At 47.8% G+C, this 22,523-nt stretch overlaps 2 protein-coding genes across 4 annotated transcripts; one reads left to right on the top strand and one right to left on the bottom strand.

Moving 5' to 3' along the window:
• Positions 1–12,741: 12,741 nt before the first annotated feature.
• LOC100281004 (40S ribosomal protein S15) lies at positions 12,742–14,561 on the bottom strand. Its single transcript, NM_001153923.2, has 4 exons — positions 14,455–14,561; positions 14,219–14,370; positions 14,096–14,153; positions 12,742–13,259 (listed from the first exon to the last, which is right to left on the bottom strand). The coding sequence occupies exons 1-4, from the start codon at positions 14,455–14,457 to the stop codon at positions 13,011–13,013; spliced, it is 462 nt and encodes a 153-aa protein (NP_001147395.1). The 5' UTR covers positions 14,458–14,561; the 3' UTR covers positions 12,742–13,010.
• Positions 14,562–14,931: 370 nt separating this feature from the next.
• On the top strand, positions 14,932–21,341 carry LOC103648248 (histone H4 variant TH091). Of its 3 annotated transcripts, none has more exons than XM_023301723.1 (3): positions 14,932–15,234; positions 20,786–20,883; positions 20,971–21,341. In XM_023301723.1, the coding sequence occupies exons 1-2, from the start codon at positions 14,932–14,934 to the stop codon at positions 20,861–20,863; spliced, it is 381 nt and encodes a 126-aa protein (XP_023157491.1). In that variant the 3' UTR covers positions 20,864–20,883; positions 20,971–21,341. The 3 variants fall into 3 exon arrangements, with proteins under 3 accessions (XP_023157491.1, XP_023157492.1, XP_020404823.2); XM_023301724.1 differs by lacking the exon at positions 20,971–21,341 and adding an exon at positions 15,440–15,528 and having other exon boundaries at positions 20,786–20,964; XM_020549234.2 differs by lacking the exons at positions 20,786–20,883; positions 20,971–21,341 and adding an exon at positions 15,338–15,385.
• Positions 21,342–22,523: the final 1,182 nt, after the last annotated feature.

Genomic DNA, 22,523 nt, shown 5'->3' with positions numbered 1-22,523 from the left:
GTTAGTCCCTTTCTTGAAGAGAACGGCTCTGATACCAATTGAGAGCACCTAGAGGGGGGGGTGAATAGGTGATCCTGTAAAAACTTAAACTTATAGCCACAAAACTTGATTAGGTGTTAGCACAGTTTATGCCAAGTGGCTAGAGAGGAGTCAAAACACAATAACCACAAGAATCCAATCACAGAGATGACACAGTGGTTATCCCGTGGTTCGGCCAAGTACAAAACTTGCCTACTCCACGTTGTGGCGTCCCAACGGACGAGAGTTGCACTCAACTCCTCTCAAGTGATCCAATGATCAACTTGAATACCACGGTGTTCTTGCTTTTCTTTTCTCAATCCCGTTTGCGAGGAATCTCCACAACTTGGAGCCTCTCGCCCTTACAAAAGATGTTCACAGAGAATCACAGAGCAAAGGAGGGATTAGCAACTCACACACGACACAAAGATCACAGTGAATACGCACACACAAGACCCAGACTTGAGCTCAAAAGACTAGCACACTAGAACGGAGCTCAAATCACTAGAATGTCGAACAAGTGCGCGAGATTGATGTGTGAGTGATCAAGAGTGCTCAAGGAATGCTTGGTGTTCTCCTCCATGCGCCAAGGGGTCCCTTTTATAGCCCCAAGGCAGCTAGGAGCCGTTGGGAACAAATCTGGAAGGCCATCTTTGCCTTCTGTCTCGTGGCGCACCGGACAGTCCGGTGCACACCGGACACTGTCCGGTGCCCGATTTGTTTCCATAGAAAGCGAAGCCGACCGTTGCCGACCGTTGCAGATCTGGCGCACCGGACAGTCCGGTGCACACCGGACAGTCCGGTGCACACCGGACAGTCCGGTGCTCCCTTCCGACCGTTGGCTCGGCCACGTGTCGCGCGCCGATCGCGCGGCCGACCGTTGGCCCGGCCGACCGTTGGCTCACCGGACAGTCCGGTGCACACCGGACAGTCCGGTGAATTTTAGCCGAAGTCGCCGGAGAAAAACCCGAGAGCGGCCTCTTCGGCCGAGGCAGCCTGGCGCACCGGACACTGTCCGGTGCACCACCGGACAGTCCGGTGCCCCAGACCGAAACAGCCCCTTGGCTGCACACAGCCAAGTCTTCTCTTCTCTTCTTCTTTCTGTTTCTAACACTTAGACAAATATATTAGTACACAAAACCAATGTACTAAGACTTAGAAACATACCTTTGTTGAAGATTTGCACTTTGTTCATCCATGGGCATTGATTTACATTTAAGCACTTGTGTTGACACTCAATCACCAAAATACTTAGAAATGGCCCAAGGGCACATTTCCCTTTCACGCCGCCGTGCCTTCCATCCATCCACCGCCGCCTGGAACTTTTGGTCGGGTCATGGGTTTGCGCTGTGCCGCGGTGAAGCTATATGCGGCGTTATTGGGCAAGGGCGAGGGCCTTTCCGCCTCCAATTTCTCGCCGGGGCGCGGGCGCTGCCGCGGATCCGCACCGCACCGTGGACTGGGCACCTTCGCGGCCGAATCCTTGGTGAGATATCCCCTCCGTGCTTCGTCTAGCCCTCAATTTCGTTTGGCGCATGTTTATTGCATCGATCTCGGTCACCGGGGTCGGAGATTTCGGCAGTGCGCCGGTGGGGGCTCCGCCGTGGGCGTGGCTGTGTGCCAGCTCTGCTCGATCGCGGGGGAAAGGGATGACGACGGCTACGGTCCGTAGATTCATGATCAAACGGTGCAGGGAAGGCTCGTGTCGCGCTCGATCGTCGACCGCAGATCTTAAATCCTATGGTCCGCATAGAATACCAGTTGTTAAAACTAAAGATCTAATCTGGGTTGTCCAGAAAAGATCCAACGGCTCAGATTTACCGATACCCTTTCGTCGTGCCCATATTGCTAAAGAGCCCCTCTGTTTATTTAAAAACAACCCGCGGTCCATACTCCTGTACCATGTGTCTCTGTTTTGTTAGCACCGAGGCCCCTGGACTTTCTGATAATTGACGCCCAGTCCAGAAAATTAATAAAATCAGGAAAATAGGTTAGAAAATGGTTTTTAGTACAAATTTAATTGCATAAACTTGTTTAAATTGTAGAAAATCCATATGAACTCCAAATTGGCCCATTCCAGTTCCTAAATTTTTATAATATTATTGTATAACCATTAGTGTCTCTGTTTTAGCATGAAAATGATTTAAAATTTATCTAGCACTTAATCTTGTATTAAGCACATAAAACATTAGAAAATTCATAACTTAAAATCTATAACTCCAAAATTAATAATTCATGTTCCTGTGATCTTATTTTAATATGTATATTATTAATATGTATTTTGCATATATGTTTGGTGTAATGTTAATTTTGCCTATATACTGTTTGTATGTATTGCTACGTTTAGCAGTGAGGACACGTGTCACCTGAAGAGCAAGTTGGTACCTGGAATATCAAGTCCCAGGCAAGTTGTGCCCTTGATCACTTCTTTTACCCATTCATGTTCTTGTTAATCATAATGATCTGCATAGGTTAATTTTGATGGGACCCAATAGGATACCCTAGATTTTTACTATCTTTATACCTTGCTTCACCACTGGTTTTACTACTAAGTTTTTGGGTAGTACATGCTATTGCTTTATGTGGATTTGGGTATAGAGATATTCATCACTCATTTTTACACTTGTTATTATCTGTTCATTATTTTATGTTCATGATAAGATCATTATGTTAATGGGAACATGGAGAACCACCCGGGAAAACAGTGCTACCACAAGGGTATAATGGGACGCCCTTGGCTGATTAACTAGGAAAGCTAGTGGAGGGCTACCTTACCCGAAAGGGGCAAGGGCAGTAGGGGAGTGGTCAGTGTAGGGAGGTCCTTGGGTTGATTTTGCTGCGATGGCGGTCAGGCAAGAACCCTGCACTGGAGCTTCCTATAAACTGTAGCGGGTAGTCTGAAGCTAGTGGAACTTTGTAAAGGCCTCGTAGTGGTACCCTGTCTCGCTTCCTCGGTAGAGGTGTATGGAGTCTGATCAACTCCGTGGCAAATGGGTAACACGACTTGTGGGTAAAGATGCGCAACCTCTGCAGAGTGTAAAATTGGTATACTAGCCGTGCTCACGGTCATGAGCGGCTCGGACACTCACATGATTAAATTATGGAACTTAAACTCAATTTGTCATATGCATTGCATCGCAGGTGAGGTTGTTACTTTTGTTCTACTACTTAATTGGGTTGGTATTTACTTATACTTAGTAATTGCTAATAAAATTTTGACCAACTTTAAAAGCAATGCTCAGCTCTAACCATCCTCTTTGGTAAGCCTTACACTTCACGTGAGCTCCCACCTTTGGCGAGTTCATGCACATTATTCCCCACAACTTGTTGAGCGATGAACGTATGTGAGCTCACTCTTGCTGTCTCACACCCCCCCCCACAGGTCAAGAACAGGTACCACAGGATGAGGCGCGTGGAGGATGTTGCGATGTGTTCGTGAGAGGTCTAGGTCGTCGTCTCCCAGTCAACTTTGGTTTGCTGGACCGTTGTCTCCTTACAATGTAATTATTTATTTTGTACAAAACTCCTATTATATAGTAAAGATGTGACATTCGATCCTGTGCCATGATTCATCATATGTGTGAGACTTGGTCCCAGCACACCTGGTGATTATGTTCGCGTCCGGGTCTTGGTGCCCCAAAATCCGGGTGTGACAACAGCGTCGCCTGCGTTGCTCCGACTACTGTGCCACTCGACAGTGTGAGGCTGACAGCGGTCAAGTCCGGCCTCGGGCGCCATAGGAAGCTCCACCTCACCCGACCCTAGGGCTCGGACTCGGGCTCAGCCCCGGAAGACGACGAACTCCGCCTCACCCGACCCCAGGGCTCGGACTCGGGCTCGGTCTCGGAAGACGACGGACTCCGCCTCGCCCAACCCCAGGGCTCGGACTCGGGCTCGGCCCCGGAAGACGACGAACTCCGCCTCGCCCGACCCCAGGGCTCGGACTCGGGCTCAGCCCCGGAAGACGATGGACTCCGCCTTGCCCGACCCCAGGGCTCGGACTCGGGCTCGGCCCCGGAAGACGACGGACTCCGCCTCGCCCGACCCCAAGGCTTGGACTCGGGCTCGGCCCCGGAAGACGACGAACTCCGCTTCGCCCGACCCCAGGGCTCGGACTCAGCCCTGGCCTCAGCCGACAGTCTCCGCCTCGCCCGACCCAGGGGATCGGACTCGACCTCGATCGGCCTCGGAAGACAGACTCGACCTCGACCTCGGAGGAGCCTCCGCCTCGCCCAACCCAGGGCTCGGACCGACCACGTCACAGGAGGCGCCATCATTACCCTACCCCAAGCTAACTCAGGCTACGGGGAACAAGACCGGCGTCCCATCTGGCTCGCCCCGGTAAACAAGTAATGATGGCGCCCCGCATGCTCCATGACGACGGTGGCTCTCAGCCCCCTTACGGAAGCAAGGAGACGTCAGCAAGGACTCGACAGCCCCGACAACTGTCCTTCCACCAGGCTCCAGCGCTACTCCGACGGCCACGACACCACACGAACAGGGTGCCAAAACCTCTCCGGCTGCCACGACGACATGTACTTAGGGCACTAGCTCTTCTCTGCTAGACACGTTAGCGCACTGCTACACCTCCCATTGTACACCTGGACCCTCTCCTTACGCCTATAAAAGGAAGGTCCAGGGCCCTCTTAGAGAGGGTTGGCCGCGCGGGGAAGGATGGGACGGCGCGCGCATAGGCCTCTCGCTCCCTCCCTCGCGGACGCTTGTAACCCCCTACTGCAAGCGCACCCGACCTGGGCGCGGGAAAAACACGAAGGCCGTGGGTTTCCCCTTTTACGCCTGTCTCCCTCCGGCTTCTCCCCCCTTTGCGCTCCGTCTCGCGCCGACCCATCTGGGTTGGGGCACGCGGCGACAATTTACTCGTCGGTCCAGGGACCCCCGGGGTCGAAACGCCGACAACTTTAAATCCATAATAAGTCAAAATCTTTCATGTTTTTTCCAATCTACATGTCATAAGAATAATCGAACAAAATCTTAGCGATAAAGTAGTATAAAAGGCATAGAGACGGTTATTCAGTCTAACTGAATGGATATCTAACTATATCCTACATCTTATATAAAATTAAAAGAAAATTATTCTACTTCAAAAATCATTCATCTATGGTCCGGCGACAGATTCTCAGTCTAGGGGTCACACGAAACGGCGTTGATGTGAGGGGCAATGAGAAAGGAAAATTCTATTATGGAGGAAAAAAGTGAAAGAGCAATTGCATGCTTGCACACTTGCACTAAGAAACGATGACACTTCATAGTTGAGTGTAGTATCATAGATAGAGCACTACTATATTTATACTAATACTATAACTAGATTCTAACAATTAGAATTATAGTCCACACTCCACATAGCACATACACACACTACCACGCACTAAACCTTTAAACTAACAGCAAGATACATGTATACTTTGGAATTTTTCCATAATAGTGTACTAGTAGATGGATACATTGGAAAAAGGGAACCATTTGCCTTGGTTGCAACTTTTATTTTGTAATACTCTCTATCTAAACTATCTCTCTCCTATATCTAGGAGATGAAGAGGACAAGTAACACAAACTTTGGTAGTAACGAATATGAAATATGACGAACTAAAAGGGAAATAGGGTTTAACTTTTTCCTATAACTAATTTTGGTGGTTGAATGCCCAACACAAATAATTGGACTAACTAGTTTGCTCTAGATTATATTCCACATGTGCATAAAGGTTCAACACAAACCAATAAAAAAGATTAAAGAAAGGGTTCAAAAAGAAAGGAGCAAAGAAACCCAAGTGTGCCCTGGTCTGGCGCACCGAACTGTATTCGATGCACCAGGACCGTACAACTCCGAACTCTTCACCTTCTGATTTTTCTAGCGCCGCTCCACTATAATTCACTGGACTGTCCGGTGTGACAACGAAGCAACGGCTCTTCGGCGCAACGGTCGACTGCACAATGCCCCTGACAACGCTATAGTTCGCGGCAGAAGTCAGAGCAGAGGTCAGAGGCGCACCGGACAGTGGACAGTGCCTGTCCGGTGCGGCACCGGACTGTCCGGTGCGGCACCGGACTGTCCGGTGCCACCAGAAGTCAGCACTCCAACGGTCGACTGCGTTAGAACCCTAACGGTTGGGTGACGTGGCTGACGCACCGAATAGTGTCCGGTGGCGCACCGGACTGTCCAGTGCGCCCATCGACAGCAGCCACCCCCAACAGTTGTTTTGGTGGTTGAGGGCTATAAATATCCCCTAACCACATCCACTCCAACCATCCAAGCATTCAACACTCTCCATTCAATACAAGAGCAAAGTGCAACACTCCAAGACACAAATCGAAGCCATCGATCCGATCAAAGTCCCTAATTCAATTCTAGTGCATTAGGACTTGTGAGAGGATCACTTGTGTTTCTTGTTGCTCTTGTTTGCTTGGCTTGACTTTCTTTTCTTTCTCACTTCTTACTCTCAAACTTTGTAAGCGAGGCAAGAGACACCAATTGTGTGGTGGTCCTTGCGGGGTCTCAGTGACCCGTGAGATTAAGGAAGAAGCCTCACTCGGTCTAAGTGACCGTTTGAGAGAGGGAAAGGGTTGAAAGAGATCCGGTCTTTGTGACCACCTCAACGGGGACTAGGTTCTTTGGAACCGAACCTCGGTAAAACAAATCACCATGCCATCCACTTTATTTTCTTGGTTGATTTGTTTTCCCCTCTCTCCCGGACTTGGATTTTATTCTAACGCTAACCCCAGCTTGTAGTGTGCTTAAAATTGTAAATTTCAGTTTCCGCCTATCCACCCCCCCTTTAGGCGACTTTAACGAACTCCTAGGCAAGTCGACCTCTTAGGTTTGCCAACACCTTCACCTGTTAACTTTTCACAAGGTCATGCACTTCAAAAAACAGCTTATACCAAAGGTAAGTATACCAAAGATAAATAGTGAAATGTAAATGTCAAAGCAAACAGAAACAAAACAGAGAGACAGAGACACTCATATTTATCACATGGTTGGCCAAGCCTAAATGCTTGCCTACATCCACATTATAGTTAGCCAACCTAGCATGGAGTCTATTTTAACTCATTTCTCTATTTGACCAGGTTTGTAACCAGATGATTGTAAACCCTAAATGGTGAGTTCTAAGACTTTAGTTATCCAGGAAATAACATTGGAATTATTTTGGTTATATGTTTTATGATTGAAGCATATTCCTTTTTGTTAAAATGAATACTAAATGAAAATCTAAACATATGCATGCATAGAGGAGTTTTGAACTATGCAAATAAATTGTGAGTGAAACTTTGAATCAGTTTGAACTTGAGACAAACTAGAAAAAGAGAAAAAGAAAACCAAAATATAAAATCAAAAGAAAAAATAATAAAAGAGAAAGGGAGGGGGAAGGCCTTAGATTGGGCCAAGACCCTATTCGACCCATCCCACACTTGTAGTCGCGGCCCTTATGGCCCATCTTCGGGTCTCGGTGCCGACAGATGGGGCCCGATTTCCAGCCTCCTGGGGTCGGGCTGCTTTGCCCCGCTTGACTGGCGTGTGGGTCTCGCGGACTAGAGTCCTCTCCCTCGACGAAATCGCTCGCACAACAATCTCTACTACTTATTAAGGCTGCAATAGTAGTCGGCCATTCCGTGTTCTGTCATTCCCTGTTCTGCCTTTCCGATTCCATCCTCCCCGCGCATAGTCCATTCCCATGTTCTGCCACCATTATATATCTATCATTCTCATTCTCCCTCCCCGCAAAGCCCATTCTCATTCCCCCGTACAGCTGACGCCTAGCTAAAATTAAAAAAATACACATGGCCCCAAAGGGATTCGAACCCACGACCTCTCAAGCAAATGGTAGCGGTAGCTACCACTACACCACATGTGTGTTTATGTCTATATCTATAACATAAAACACATCTACTACATCTCTCCCCAAGCCCACCTGCTACCCTTGCACAATGCGTAGTAGTAGATAAGTATCACCGAGATTCTTGAATTATATTTTTGGATGAAGGGAGTAGTATTTAAAGAAGAGCCTTGCATACAATTTCTTTTGTTTGAATAATGTTTCCAACTTAAATTCTTTTTTGCATGCGTGACATTTATTCTTCGTAATATTTTTTCCATGGATCTGACTTGTGAGTCATTTTTATAAACCAACGTCAAACATGAATTCATGTTTCTTACTTGAAAACTCCGAATAAACACCATTAGCAGGAGGCACTAGCATTGGGGTCGCTCATCGACGACAAGAAGAAATTTGGCGACTGCTAGTTCGACCTCTAGAAACAGTCCTACGTGGCCGCATGTGCCGCTATGTACGACAAGCTCCGGCGCAGCCTGCTCCGCGTTGTCCATCATGAAGCAGGGGGTCTCATGGTCGTCGCTAACGTCGGCGACTCTCGAGTTGTTCTGGGCACCGCATTCGACGACGACGCCATCATGTCGTCTAGCTCATCGTCCACCTGAAGCCCAACCTACCACGTAAGTCGCTACTGACTGGCCATGAATTCTTGTGCGCTGAGACGATGGTCGTTGCTGACGTTGTATGAGTATCCTCGAACATGATGTATGTAGAGGAGTAGCGCATCCGGTGGTGCAATGGCCAGGGGTACTACCTTGCTGATGAGCCCGGGGTGCACTTCGTTTTACAGCCCAGCAAAGAGTCATCAGTACTCGGTATGTCGCGCGCATTCGATGACTACTATATCGAGGACTGTGGCGTCATCTTGGCGCCAGAAGTGACACAGGGGAGGACCGACAACAATGACCAGTTCGTCATCCTCGCCACCATTGGGGTAGCTTTTGTGCCGACTTGCCTTTAATTCTCTTCGCAAACACACACTTGCCTTTTTGTTTAAGCAAAAGCGTACGGTGGTACGTGTCTGATGACTAACGATGTACGAGGAAATTTCTTCCGGTATGTGTGGAACATGCTCTCCAATGATGAGACCATGCAAATCGTAACATATATCGAAGTCTGCATGATACTGATGGTTGCAATGTAGTGGTGAAACAGATAGATTATAAATAACAAAATTTATGTATGGCCAGAATCACAAATTGATTATGAAACTTTTTCTCATAATGATATAACACACATTTTGTATATAAGTTATCATAGTATACTGGTATTATATATTCCCGTTGCAACGCACGGGCATTCAGCTAGTAGAACAGGATGCGCCGTAATCAAGCCCCGTCGTGATCCAGCTAGCGACCCAACCATCCGATTCTTGCGGCATAAGACTCGGGGCCGCACCCTGTTCCCAATCAAAACCGAGCACCCACTGTCGGGGACCATAATTAGGGGTACCCTCAAGACTCCTAATTCTCAGCTGGTAACCCCCATCAGCACAAAGCTGCAAAGGCCTGATGGGTGCGACTAAGTCAGGGATCGGTCCATTCGAGGGACTCGATCACGCCTCGCCCGAGCCTAGCCTCGGGCAAGGGCAACCGACCCCCGAGGATCTCCGTCTCGCCCGAGGCCCCCCTCCGGCGACGAACATACTTCCGGCTCGCCCGAGGCCCAGTCTTCGCCAAGAAGCAGCCCTGGCCAAATCGCCACGCCAACCGACCAAATCGCAGGGGCATTTAATGCAAAGGTGGCCTGACACCTTTATCCTGACGCGCGTCCTCCAGTCGACAGAGCCGAAGTGACCGCAGTCACTTCGCCGCTCCACTGACCGGCCTGACAGAAGGACAGCGCCGCCTGCGCCGCTCTGACTGCTGTGCCACTCGACAGAGTGAGGCTGACAGGCAGTCAGGCCCGGCCTCAGGCACCTTAGGAAACTCCGCTCCGCCCGACCCAGGGCTCGGACTCGGGCTCAGCCCCGGAAGACGGCGAACTCCGCTCCGCCCGACCCAGGGCTCGGACTCGGGCTCGGCCCCGGAAGACGGCGAACTCCGCTCCGCCCGACCAAGGGCTCGGACTCGGGCTCAGCCCCGGAAGACGGCGAACTCCGCTCCGCCCGACCCAGGGCTCGGACTCGGGCTCGGCCCCGGAAGACGGCGAACTCCGCTCCGCCCGACCAAGGGCTCGGACTCGGGCTCAGCCCCGGAAGACGGCGAACTCCGCTCCGCCCGACCCAGGGCTCGGGCTCGGCCCCGGAAGACGGCGAACTCCGCTCCGCCCGACCCCAGGGCTCGGACTCGGGCTCAGCCCCTGAAGACGACGAACTCCGCTTCGCCCGACCCCAGGGCTCGGACTCAGCCCTGGCCTCCGCCGACGGTCTCCGCCTCGCCCGACCCAAGGGCTCGGACTCGACCTCGGCCTCGGAAGACAGACTCGACCTCGGCCTCGGAGGAGCCTCCACATCGCCCAACCTAGGGCACGGACCGACCACGTCAACAGGAGGCGCCATCATTACCCTACCCCAAGCTGACTCAGGCTATGGGGAACAAGACCGGTGTCCCATCTGGCTCGCTCCGCCAGACAAGTAATGATGGCGCCCCGCACGCTCTATGACGACGGCGGCTCTCAGCCCCCTTACGGAAGCAAGGGGACGTCAGCAAGGACTCGACAGCCCCGACAGCTGTCCTTCCGCCAGGCTCCAGCGCTCCTCCGACGGCCACGACACCACACGAACCGGGTGCCAAAACCTCTCCGGCTGTCACGATGGCATGTACTTAGGGCGCTAGCTCTCCTCCGCTAGACACGTTAGCACTCTGCTACACCCCCCATTGTACACCTGGATCCTCTCCTTACGCCTATAAAAGGAAGGACCAGGGCCCTCTTACAGAGGGTTGGCCACGCGGGGAAGAGGACGGGGCAGGCGCTCGCGTGAGGCCGCTCGCTCCCCTCCCGCGTGGACGCTTGTAACCCCCTACTGCAAGCGCGCCCGACCTGGGCGCGGGACAAACACGAAGGCCGCGGGATTTCCACCTCTCTTTCTCTCTCGCTCCGGCTGCCTTCTTCCCCCCTTCGCGCTCCGTCTCGCGCCGACCCATCTAGGCTGGGGCACGCGGCGACATTTCACTCGTCGGCCCAGGGACCCCCCGGTCTCGAAACGCCGACACCCACCCTCCTCATGACGCCAAACCGAGAACCTGCCATTGTCGTTGTGTGGGGAGGTGAGAGACCACCACCTTGGTGCCCTCGTGTGTCTACTGCTGACCGGGATCCGTTGTTGGCGCCGGGCTTCCTTGGGGTCACCAGGAACCTATACACATCGATGTTGGGCGCGATGGTGATCTAGAGCCTCGGGGATTCTTCACCAGAGGAAGTCCGGTGCCACGGCATCGCCGCTCGCGTGGCTAGTGATCTTCCTACTTCGATCCTCGTTAATTAGCCCTCCCATGGTTTACTTTGTCCTTATGATCAATTAGCACCGGGTTGTGTGGTCAATCGAGCACCAGAAGCTTGAGGGAGGTGGGCGCCGACATGTTCTCCGTCGCGGGGCCAAAGCGCCACCGTGGCTGAACGTCGGGACGGAGGGAAGAAATTATGGTCGTTGAATGCTTCCCCGTCCCCATCCCCGTTTACCCGTCCCCATCCCCGCGGAGACCCGTTAAACTTGTATGTGACTATGATTTTGTGTACTAGTTAATGACAAATAAATAATTACCTTGTCAAGAGACCACTAATTGTACAAAGGTGTTCATTTTGATGTATGCATAATGATTTCTTATATCTAACAATGTTTATAAGTGACAGTGTTTAACATTAATAGCAAAGAACGTATGTCTTAATTATAATTTAAACGGGGATGGGGATCCCTGTTGGGGATTTATCCACGCGCGGGAAACGAGAATGGGGAAAAATGTTACCCGCAAGCGTTCGTGGGGATCCCCCGCGGGAAGTTTTTTCGTCGCGGGGATGGGGATGGGGAGCTATTCTCCGGCGAAAAATTCCCCATTGTCATCCCTATGGGGAATGCTTCCCCGTCCCCATCCCCGTTTACCCGTCGAGGGATAAATTTTTCCCGTTTATATCCCCGCGGGGAAGTTTCTTCCTTATCCCCATCCCCTAATGGAGGAATTCCCCATGGGGAATGGGTCAGCCCTGCATCGCCTTGGATTCTGCCTCACGTGCGTCAACGAGGCTCCCACGCCCCTACTATTCGCTTGACTATACATGCTTTGTTTCAACATTATTTTTATCTATGGATTGCAGATGCAACAGTCCAAAGATCTGTCTTTAGTCCAAATTGAATAGCCCGTTTAATTAATGATTAAAGGATAGAGAAAGAGAAATAAATCGGTATCTCATGTACAATGGCATAGTGGGTAATTTTTATGCAACTTCATAAAAAAGATATGAAAACATTTTTTGTGAAACACCCTTTGAGGTTTGAGGAGCTTCAAAAATTTCATGAAACCGATCTCAAGTTTCAAATTCGAAAATTTCATGTTATCGTGAAACACCGTTTGAGGAGCTTCAAAAAATTCATGAAATTGATCTCTAGTTTCAGATTCGAAAATTTCATGAAACCGGTCTCAAACCGGTCTCTAGTTTCAAATTTTTTAAAGCTAGAGCTCGAGCTGAACCTATTTGAATAGAAGTAATTAAAATAAACTTGAAATTCTTGAAGAAAAACTATTCCAAACAGCACCTCTCTAAGGTACATTTATGCAACATCACATGCTTTTGAGAGTTTATTTTGGGTGCCAACATATACGATTAGCTCAGAAACGAGCAGTCACACATTTCTGATTTCTCGAAACTTTCTAGCGAATCAAGAATAAAAACGACAAGAATCTAATAGAATACAGACGATATTAGCTCGGAGCAGCTTTTTCATGATAACGGGGCCACCCAATAAATTGGCACCGTCACATTTCAATCAAGCCACACGCGGCACCCCAAAATTGTAAGGATATTCTTCAAACTTTCAGGAATAAACCCAAAATCAAGGGGAAAAACAAGAACGTAGCAACTCAGCTTAGATATGATTAACTCAAATACTTCCAACAAAACAGCATAATTGTGCAATGCTTAGCTTTGAATTCTTGAGCTGGAATGGAACAACACAAAATGTCTTGGGATACTAAAGAGCCGAGTACCAGCTCATTTCAGAGGAATAAACCGCGAGGAGTGGGTGGCACCGATACCGGGCCTGCCGTGCTTGACCGGCTTGTAGGAGATGGAGAACTCAGCAAGGTAGTGGCCGATCATCTCAGGCTTGATCTCAACCTGGTTGAAGGTCTTGCCGTTGTAGACACCAACAATGCTTCCAATCATCTCAGGGACAATGATCATGTTACGGAGATGTGTCTTGACTGGCTCAGGCTTCTCACCAGCAGGAGCATCCTTTTTCTGTTCAGGACAGTGGGATATAGCTCGTGAGGAAATTGTGTAACAAGTATAAGTAAACAAAGTTCCACAGATGATGACTGATAAACACAATCTTGCATTGACCGCATCTACCTGGCACAGAACAGAAGGCACTGCAGCTAGCATACTGTACATTCAGGATAGAAATTTTGATTTATCAATATCCCAATAGTATTCGGCAGACACAACAATGGTATGATTGATACAAGGCAGGTCACAAAACAGCAGACTACATAACAAAGAAAATGGAAAAGTATGCAACATTCAGTAAGCAATTTCAAAAGTATATTTACTTGCACCTTCTAAACCAACAAGCTTATTTGTCTAGAGAAAAGAGAGAACAAATGACATAGGAGCTCTACAAAATACAGCAACTTCTTCTAGACATAGATAACAAGGTTCAACATTTGTAATTGCTACACTCAATACTAGCAACCTTGCTACGACATTTGTAATTGCAACACTCAATACTAGCAACCTTGCCAAGCATTCAAGTAACCAGCCTTCTGGTTGATTAATTGCATCTCCTTTGAAGACGGCATTTACACTAAACAACAATAGGCACTGAGATTTGCTCAAAATTTTGACACCAAGATCACACCTAATATCGTATGGGTAAAATTAAGAGAAGATGCATTAAACTCATTCGAGAATCGAGAAGACACATTTCGGTTTTCTCGAATTCTTCTAGAATGGAAAAAATAGGAAAAATCTAATAAGCATCGTTAATCATGACAGCATAACAGATCCACGCAATTATCTTGATCGGAACACGTTAAGAAAAAGTGGTAATGAAAACTAAGCGGTTGGAAACTAACCGCCTTGCGCAGTTTCTTGATGAGCGCCATGGGCTTCCTCTTCAGACCCCTCTGGAACCTACCAAAACAAACTCAGCAAACAAAAATACTATGGAGACCAACAAGTCGTGGCACGAAAGGTACCTTCTCCTGGCGCGCGCGGGGAAGAGCTGGACGAGGTCGTCAGTGGACATGTCGAGAAGCGCATCTAGGTCGACGCCGCGGTAGCTGTACTTGCGGAACGTCCTCTTCTTGGGAGCTCCGGCGGCAACCTCCGGTTCGACATCGACGTCCGCCTGCGCAAAACAAATTAGTCCATGTGCGAGTCATAAGGACGCCCTGGATCTTGGAGGTGGATACAGTTTTGGCGGGGAACTCACCATGATTGAAAGCTGAAGGTGATAGATGAGGTCGCGGTACGCTGTGGCGGCGGGCGATGCGCTGGGGCGGAGCGGGAGCGGCGGCGGAGTCGGGTAGGGTTTAGAAAGAGGTGCGCGTCGGAATCTCAGCTTATATATAGCTGCGCACGGTGGTGAGCCTGTGGAAGAGTTCTGGTGGTGTGTCGCGGTTTGCAACTGAACCGTATAATAACATGATAACTTATCTCTACAACTATTAAGACCCAAATGTAGACTGCCCCCGCCTGCGAACGAATCCCACCCGCCGCTCTGCCTCTCCTGCGGCGAATCCCGCCCGCGCCTCCCCCGCGGCGAATCCCGCGCCTCCCCCGCCATAGAACCCGCCTCCAACCGCGAATCGCCCGCCGTGCCTTCACCCGCCGCTCCTCCATCTCCGCGAACCGCCCAAGCGAAACGCCCGCCGCCATCCGCGATTCGCCCGCCAGCCATGCGTTGAAGATGTCGGGGCGCGACAAGGGCGGGAAGGGCCTGGGCAAGGGCGGCGCGCTGCGCCACCGGAAGGTGCTCCGCGATAACATCCCGGGGATCACGAATCTGACGATCCGGCGGCTGGCGCGCAGGGGCGGCGTGAAGCGCATCTCCGGGCTCATCTACGAGGAGACCCGCGGCGTCCTCAAGATCTTCCTGGAGCAATGCTGCTGGTTTAGGGGTTCTTCGCGCGCGCATCCGGTCAGGCCTCCAAGGTCGGTGGCCATGGCTCAGTGTCGCCATCACCTCCTCCTCATGGTTATTGCTGCTCCGGTAAGACCTTACTTTCTTCTTGATTGTTTCCTCTTTCCCTTTCGATGTGTCTTCACCTGCCCCTGAAAGTGATGCCCATCTCTCGTGTCATGTCCTGTCTCAGCGGCAGGCGAGAGCCATGGGGAAGCCTTTGCTGTCCTCATAGATGTCGAAGACACCTGCCCCTGAAAGTGATGCCCATCTCTCGTGTCATGTCCTGTCTCAGCGGCAGGCGAGAGCCATGGGGAAGCCTTTGCTGTCCTCATAGATGTCGCATTGCACCACTACCTGCGGGTCCAGCAAGCCGACCACCAGGTTGTGTACCAAATATCCTCATACAAGCTCTATTTAGTAGGGAAAGAGGAACCAACGAATCTGCTTAGATTTGTTTTAGCATTGAACGTCATGCTTGGAAGATCATTGCATAACCATGACAAATGCACTCTAGGGTTCGGCCCAGTCCACACCACTGGACCAATAATTTTCTTGTGGAATTCTTGTACCCTATATAGTATCCACTGTTTTACATGTGTTCACGGGGCTGATTATGATTCCAGCTTCTGTTGACCCAACCCAGGAAAATGCTATAGCTGCACTGCAAATACTATAGTCTTGTGGTATGTATTGTGTTTCTTACCTTGTCTGTACTTTGACATAATGCATTGTCTTTACTATGCCAATTTGGTTATAGAACTGTCATTTTATTCTTTTAGGAACACTATCGATAGAGCCTAAGCCACAAAAACCAACAGACCAACACACACAAGTAAGCTACTTACATAGGAATGAATTAGCAAAATACCCTAAAGGATTCAGAAACACTTATACTTGTTTCTCTAGCAGGAATGACTAGGATGTTGCAATTACGTTTGCTTTTCTACAGAAGTATGATTTTACAAGTAATATAATTTTTCAAATGTGCATACATTGTCAACAATTTTCTGTGAGTGAAGTTTATGAGTTTAACAGTTTTTTCTAAAATTACTTTTTTCTCGTATCAAATTACATAAGAGAATTCAAGATTAATGTTGAGTGCAACCATGCTACTCTATCTAGACACTGGTAAGGTCTTCTTTTGCCTGCCTAACTTCAGTTGTATAATAGCTTAAAGAACTGCATGTTAAACTTGCAGCTGTCACCATGAACTAGAAAAGTATCACTATTAAGCTTGAGGAGCAAGCAAGAATGACCGCCATCAAGATTTAGAACCCACGTCTTCTCATCAAGGAGATGGAGGTGTGAGGAGAGATCCTGGATACGCCAAGGGGAGCCTACGGGGACCATGGCCGATATGCTGCGATAGGATGAAGGATGGTGGGGTTCTTCTAGGTGGACTGAAGGAATATCTCAAAACAATTAGGCGCTGCAGAAAAGGGTGGGTTTTATTGGTTGTGGAACAAGTTACAATGCTGCCTTAGCTGCAAGACCTTTTTGTGGAAGAACTGACTGGTCAATTACTCCAGCTGTGTTGTCTCTTTGTCTAGAAAAAAAAATTGGATTTTGTCAAAGCAATCAGAACTTAATTAATTAATGATTCTTTAAGTTTTGCCTCTTTCTCCTTGCTTTATCTGGAGGATAGGTATTCCTGTGACTATGGAGGTTGCAAGCCACTTGCTGGAGAGAAGACGCCGCAGTTTTTGTTAGTCAGTCTGGAGAGACAGCAGATACCCTCCTTGCATTGCTCTTGATTATGCTCTAGAAAATGAACCTCTCTGTGTTGGCATCACGAATACTGTTGGAAGCACACTGTCTAGAAGAACGCACTGCAGAGTCCATATCAATGCTGGTTGTCAGTACAAAGGTTGGTCTATATAAGTTTTCCCTCCGTTTTATAGCTATCCATTTTCGTCATAACTGAAAGAAGGTATTCATTTTTTTTCCCTGAAGGCATATACAAGTCAAATAGTAGCAATGGTGATGATGGCGTTGGCTATAAGATCCGACCAATATATCTACTCGAGCTAGAAGGGAAACTATCATCAGTGGACTTAACAACCTTTCAAGGCTGTTTCTGAAGGCTGAAGCTAGCTGGCTGGTTTCCCACCTCTTGCATTGCAGCAAGCAGCAGTCGGTGATCCAGCAGCTCCTCTCGCGCAAGGGGGGATGCCGCTGCTGTATGCCCCAGTGGATCCTGCAGAGTCATTGAAGTTCCGGAGGTTGCAGATTGTCTCCAGCCAGTGATTAACATAATCCCATTACAGGTTTGTTTATCTAATTAAGCTTGTTTTGTCATCTGTTTTTTGGTACAGTTCACTGTTCACTGAACAGATTCTGCTGGTTTTTTTTGGTTCAGTTGCTCGCGTACTACCATCTGACTGTTCTTACCATGTCTGTACTTTGACATAATGCATTGTCTTTACTATGCCAATTTGGTTATAGAACTGTCATTTTATTCTTTTAGGAACACTATCGGTAGAGCCTAAGCCACAAAAACCAACAGACCAACACACACAAGTAAGCTACTTACATAGGAATGAATTAGCAAAATACCCTAAAGGATTCAGAAACACTTATACTTGTTTCTCTAGCAGGCATGACTAGGATGTTGCAATTACGTTTGCTTTTCTACAGAAGTATGGTTTTACAAGTAATATAATTTTTCAAATGTGCATACATTGTCAACAATTTTCTGTGAGTGAAGTTTATGAGTTTAACAATTTTTTCTAAAATTACTTTTTTCTCGTATCAAATTACATAAGAGAATTCAAGATTAATGTTGAGTGCAACCATGCTACTCTATCTAGACACTGGTAAGGTCTTCTTTTGCCTGCCTAACTTCAGTTGTATAATAGCTTAAAGAACTGCATGTTAAACTTGCAGCTGTCACCATGAACTAGAAAATGCATGGATTAATAGGCTGCTTGTAAATATTGATGCAAACACTGTGGATGATATACAGAATAGGCATAATGTTTCTGCTACACAAACTCGAGAGGTTAGTAGATCTATTATGCTGTTTGTAAAATTTTTCATTCATGATTTCTATAAATTGCTCTTCTTATGCATTGACATATCACCTTTTTTACTGATAGGATTTGTTTACATGGTTTCAGCATTTGGCGGTAAAGTTGTTTATCATTTTCATACCTACAATCTGAATGACCTTATTGTGCCTGTGTATTTGTTGCTACCACAACATTGACTGTGCCTAGATTTCATTCCCTGTGTATTTAAGTGTCTTATTGGAATGCTTTTGATATTTGACTGTTGTAGTATCTTTGCTACCATGCGTGCCAGTTTTTCAAGTTAAAACTTCATCGTGCTAACAATTTATTTGCGATATTTTGTTTATTGCTGCCTGTACTCCCTCTGTTCCAAATCAGAAGACATTTAAACTTTTTTGCAGAGTCAAAGCATCTCAAGTTCGACAAAAAATATAGAGAGTTGCATAGATTTATTACATCGGATAGATACACTATGAAAAGAATCTAATGATACTTATTTGTATCATAAATTTTATTATTTTATTATTTAAATCTGGTCAAAACTAAGATGATTTGACTCTCTAAAAAATTTGGAACAACTTATACAAAAGAGGGAGGCAACTAAGGAAATAGGAGTGTGCCTTCTATTTTGTTCATCTTCATCCTTCAACAACTTAGTACATTAGTTTATATTGTTTTTTGGTGATTAGCAGTTTAGCTCTCTTGATGCGTTGCTGACTGATATTTTATGATATAAAGCTTCTCCATCTCCGCTCACCAGTACAACCAACTCCTCCACCTCCTCGCACATCAACGTGTCACGCCGCCGGTCTGTGGCCGCCAACACCGCCAAGAATTTCTATCCCGCCTCGACGGCCCAGATCCACTCGCCCTCGCCGCCCTCGTGCCCCTCAGTCCCTCACTCCCTCGCCTCCTCAGCGGCGAAGACAGCTGCGAACGGGGCCATTTTTATGCTGGAGCGCAGGCGGCGGTGCTAGCAGATTGGTTGGTTTGAGTGGTTGGGCCGGCTCTTCGAAACGCCCCGCCGCGGCGATGGGATGCTTCCATTCCACGGCCAAGCGGCAGCATCCTGGCTACGAGGACCCCGTGCACCTCGCCTCCCAGACCTCCTGTGAGTTCACCGATCCCATCTCTTGCCCTACGCGTACGAGCTACTCGCATGAGTTCGAGTTTTTTTCTTATTTAGTTTTCAATGATTGCCGTGGTTGGAATGGAACTGGAGAATGGAGATGCCAGATGTTTCGTCTAGATATCGGTGTCGTCTACTAGGATATCTTAGATATCTGTAGGAGCACTGGATGCATGCTGCATGATCCTTACATTTTCGGTAATTTCTAAATTGCCCTCTCTATATCTTGCTGAATACGTGCTTTTCTTTTGCTTATGTAGTTAGTGTTAGTGAGGTTGAGGCTCTATTCGAGCTGTTCAAGAGCATAAGTGGTTCAGTGATTGACGATGGCCTGATCAACAAGGTAAATTCTATTAGTCATCTCTGTATTCCTTGCTATATTGTCAGTTTTGTGTATGAACATCAAAACAAGCCACTCAGACGTAGAAAACTTGACATACATTACTCCATTCCGAAGGTATTCACAACTCTATGTCTTACTGGCTTGATTTGTAGACATATTTTTCCCAAGGATGCCATTATTTATGTAGTTTACAGTTTTTAGTCTTGTAGTGCTTGTGCTAATTGTTACCTTTTTCTCCCTTAGGACAATCCTTCGGAGAAGGATATTAACCAGGGGATGCTTGCTATATTTAATGTTGACCCCTCTATAACAAACAATGATATCCATCAGATATTTAGCGAATATGGTGACATAAAAGAGGTATCTATGCTCTTACATTTACTACCAACTACATTCTAACTAGAACTATAATGTCTTAAATTAATTGCAGATTCATGATGCACCGCAAAAGGGCCATCACAAAATTATAGAATTTTATGATGTCAGAGCAGCCGAAGGTGCAGCTCGTGCTTTAAACAGGAGTGATCTTGCTGGCAAGAAAATAAAACTGGAGACTGGCCATCTGAGTGGTGCTAGACGGTATGTCATTGAAATGTGAATATTGCTGTTCATTCTCATATTTCATCAGCAATACTTCCTTTATTACTTTCGTTCACTCCGTATTTAACTGTTGATCATTTGATCACAGCTTTAGTGAACCTTAGGTCATTTTTGGCAAGTTGAACGATTCTTGCATAGGCATCACTGGTATATAGTAGCATCACTTATTCTATATGATGGTACCTGTGGATAGGATGCACATTAGTTATGTTCCTGGGTTTTTTGTTTTCTTTTCTCAAGCGGAAAATCTCTTCCTGGAGCTGTAAACATTGCACTATTTTTATTTTGTCATGCATAGATAGTTACTTAATCTCTGTTTGTTTAGTTCTGTGTGTGGGCTCTCATGTCCTAAACAAAACATTTATTCTTTTATATTGTAGTCCTAATTCTTTGTATACATTTAGGTGTGTTGATAGATACTTGTATGTTAGTTATTTAGTTTATCCAGAAAGACTAATTAATTGACGCAACATTCTAAACTCCATTCTACAAATTTTTGAAAACATTGGTTTTAATCACTGATCTAACATTGATATTAATGTTGTTTTATAACAGTTCAACACAGCACATGTCCAAGGAGTTGGGGCAGGAAGAATTTGGCATATACAACCTGGGCAGTCCAAGCACAAATAGCCCTTCATTGCCTTCATTGGGTATGGTGTTTATTTTTTTCATCTTTATTGTATGTCATGTACTCATGTCTATGGATGCATTTCCTGACGTGAGGATTATTCTTCAAGGTTCATCTAATATAGTAGCAATGACATCTTGTGGACGTGAAAATGGGAGTATGCATGGTTTGCATTCTGGACTTCTCACATCAATGAGCCCGTTCAGAGAGGCTTCATTTCTGGGTCTATCATCTACCCTACCACAGAGCCTGTCCTCGCCCATTGGAATTGCTTCTGCTGCAACTCATAGTAAGTAGGCTCCCCTTGGTGAGCTCAGCCACTCTCTTAGTCGGATGAATAGGCATGTGAATTATGGTTTTCAAGGCTTGGGTGCTATTCATCCCCATTCTCTTCCTGATGTTCACAATGGAGCAAATAATGGCACCCCTTACAATCTGAACACCATCACACCTGTTGGTGTCAATAAGAACTCAAGAACAGCTGAAGCAGTTGACAACAGACATCTTCATAAAGTGGGTTCTGGAAATCTCAATGGGCACTCATTTGATCGTGCCGGTGAAGGAGTTGTAAAGTGGTGGTGATGAACACATAATTCACACAGGTGAGATAGTCAAATGATGAATATATGCACCCTGGAAGGCTGCTACTAATTACACATTCCTTGAACCTTCCTGTAAAAGCTTAGTATGAAAGATGTAAGCTTTATTTGAAGGCAAGAACGCATGGAGATTTTTTTCCTGGCAGAGTATAGACCTGTGCTCCTCTTTCGTCTGGACGCTCTTGCGCCGTTCCTGCATGGCCTTGAAGCAACTATTCCCCATATCAGCATCGGTGCCACTCTTCCATTCTTCGCGTCAGTGCCTGGCTGCTTGCTCCCTCCTCCTCTATCCTTGGGGTGTGGCGGCGGCGGCTCCAGATCCCTCGGGCGTCGCTACAGATGACTCCGCTCCAGTGTAGCGCGAGAGCGGGATTCGGCTGACCTGGATAGCGGCCACGTCCTCCACCAGCGCTTCGTAGTGTCGCCGCACCTCCTCCTCCGTCCGCGTCGAGCGAGGATCACGAATTCACGAGATCTGCTCGGATGATAGAAAGGAGGGGCGGAGGGTTTGCTACCTGGAGTAATCGAGCTTGGGTGTAGACTTCATCTCGACGCCAAGGACAACGGTGTTCGTGCCGCGGACGGCCTCAAGAGCGTACTCCACCTAGAAGATGTGGCCGCCATTGGCTGTGGGGCCGCCATGCCTCCAGTGGCGCTGCCCGACAAGGAGGCTGGGTATTTGAGGGATTATCGGCGAAGCATCATGACTCCCGACGAAGCAGGGGTTGCGACTAGCGCGTTGGACGTTGCTGGGGGCCGCCTGATGCTGGCGGTGGCTGCTGCCTGGGGGCAGCGGCAGAGCTCATGATCGTCGAGACCTTTGATACCAGATTGGTAGGAACCACGTTCTCTATACCGACGATATGTTTCCGTTGCAACGCACGGGCATCCACCTAGTGTACATATAGGGTTGGAAACGAGCCGAGCCGAGCTCGGCTCGGTGTGGCTCGGTGCCTGAACGAGCTCGGCTCGGCTCGGCTCGTCCATTCCACGAGCTGGCGAAAGAGGCTCGGCTCGACCTTGGCTCGCGAGCCGGCTCGGCCAGCGAGCCATATTTTGATAC

This window comes from Zea mays, chromosome 2, assembly GCF_902167145.1.
Source record: "Zea mays cultivar B73 chromosome 2, Zm-B73-REFERENCE-NAM-5.0, whole genome shotgun sequence".
NCBI classification, from domain to species: Eukaryota; Viridiplantae; Streptophyta; class Magnoliopsida; order Poales; family Poaceae; genus Zea; species Zea mays.
The sequence above is the reverse complement of the archived record's forward strand: the minus strand, read 5'-3'. Positions and strand labels throughout refer to the sequence as shown.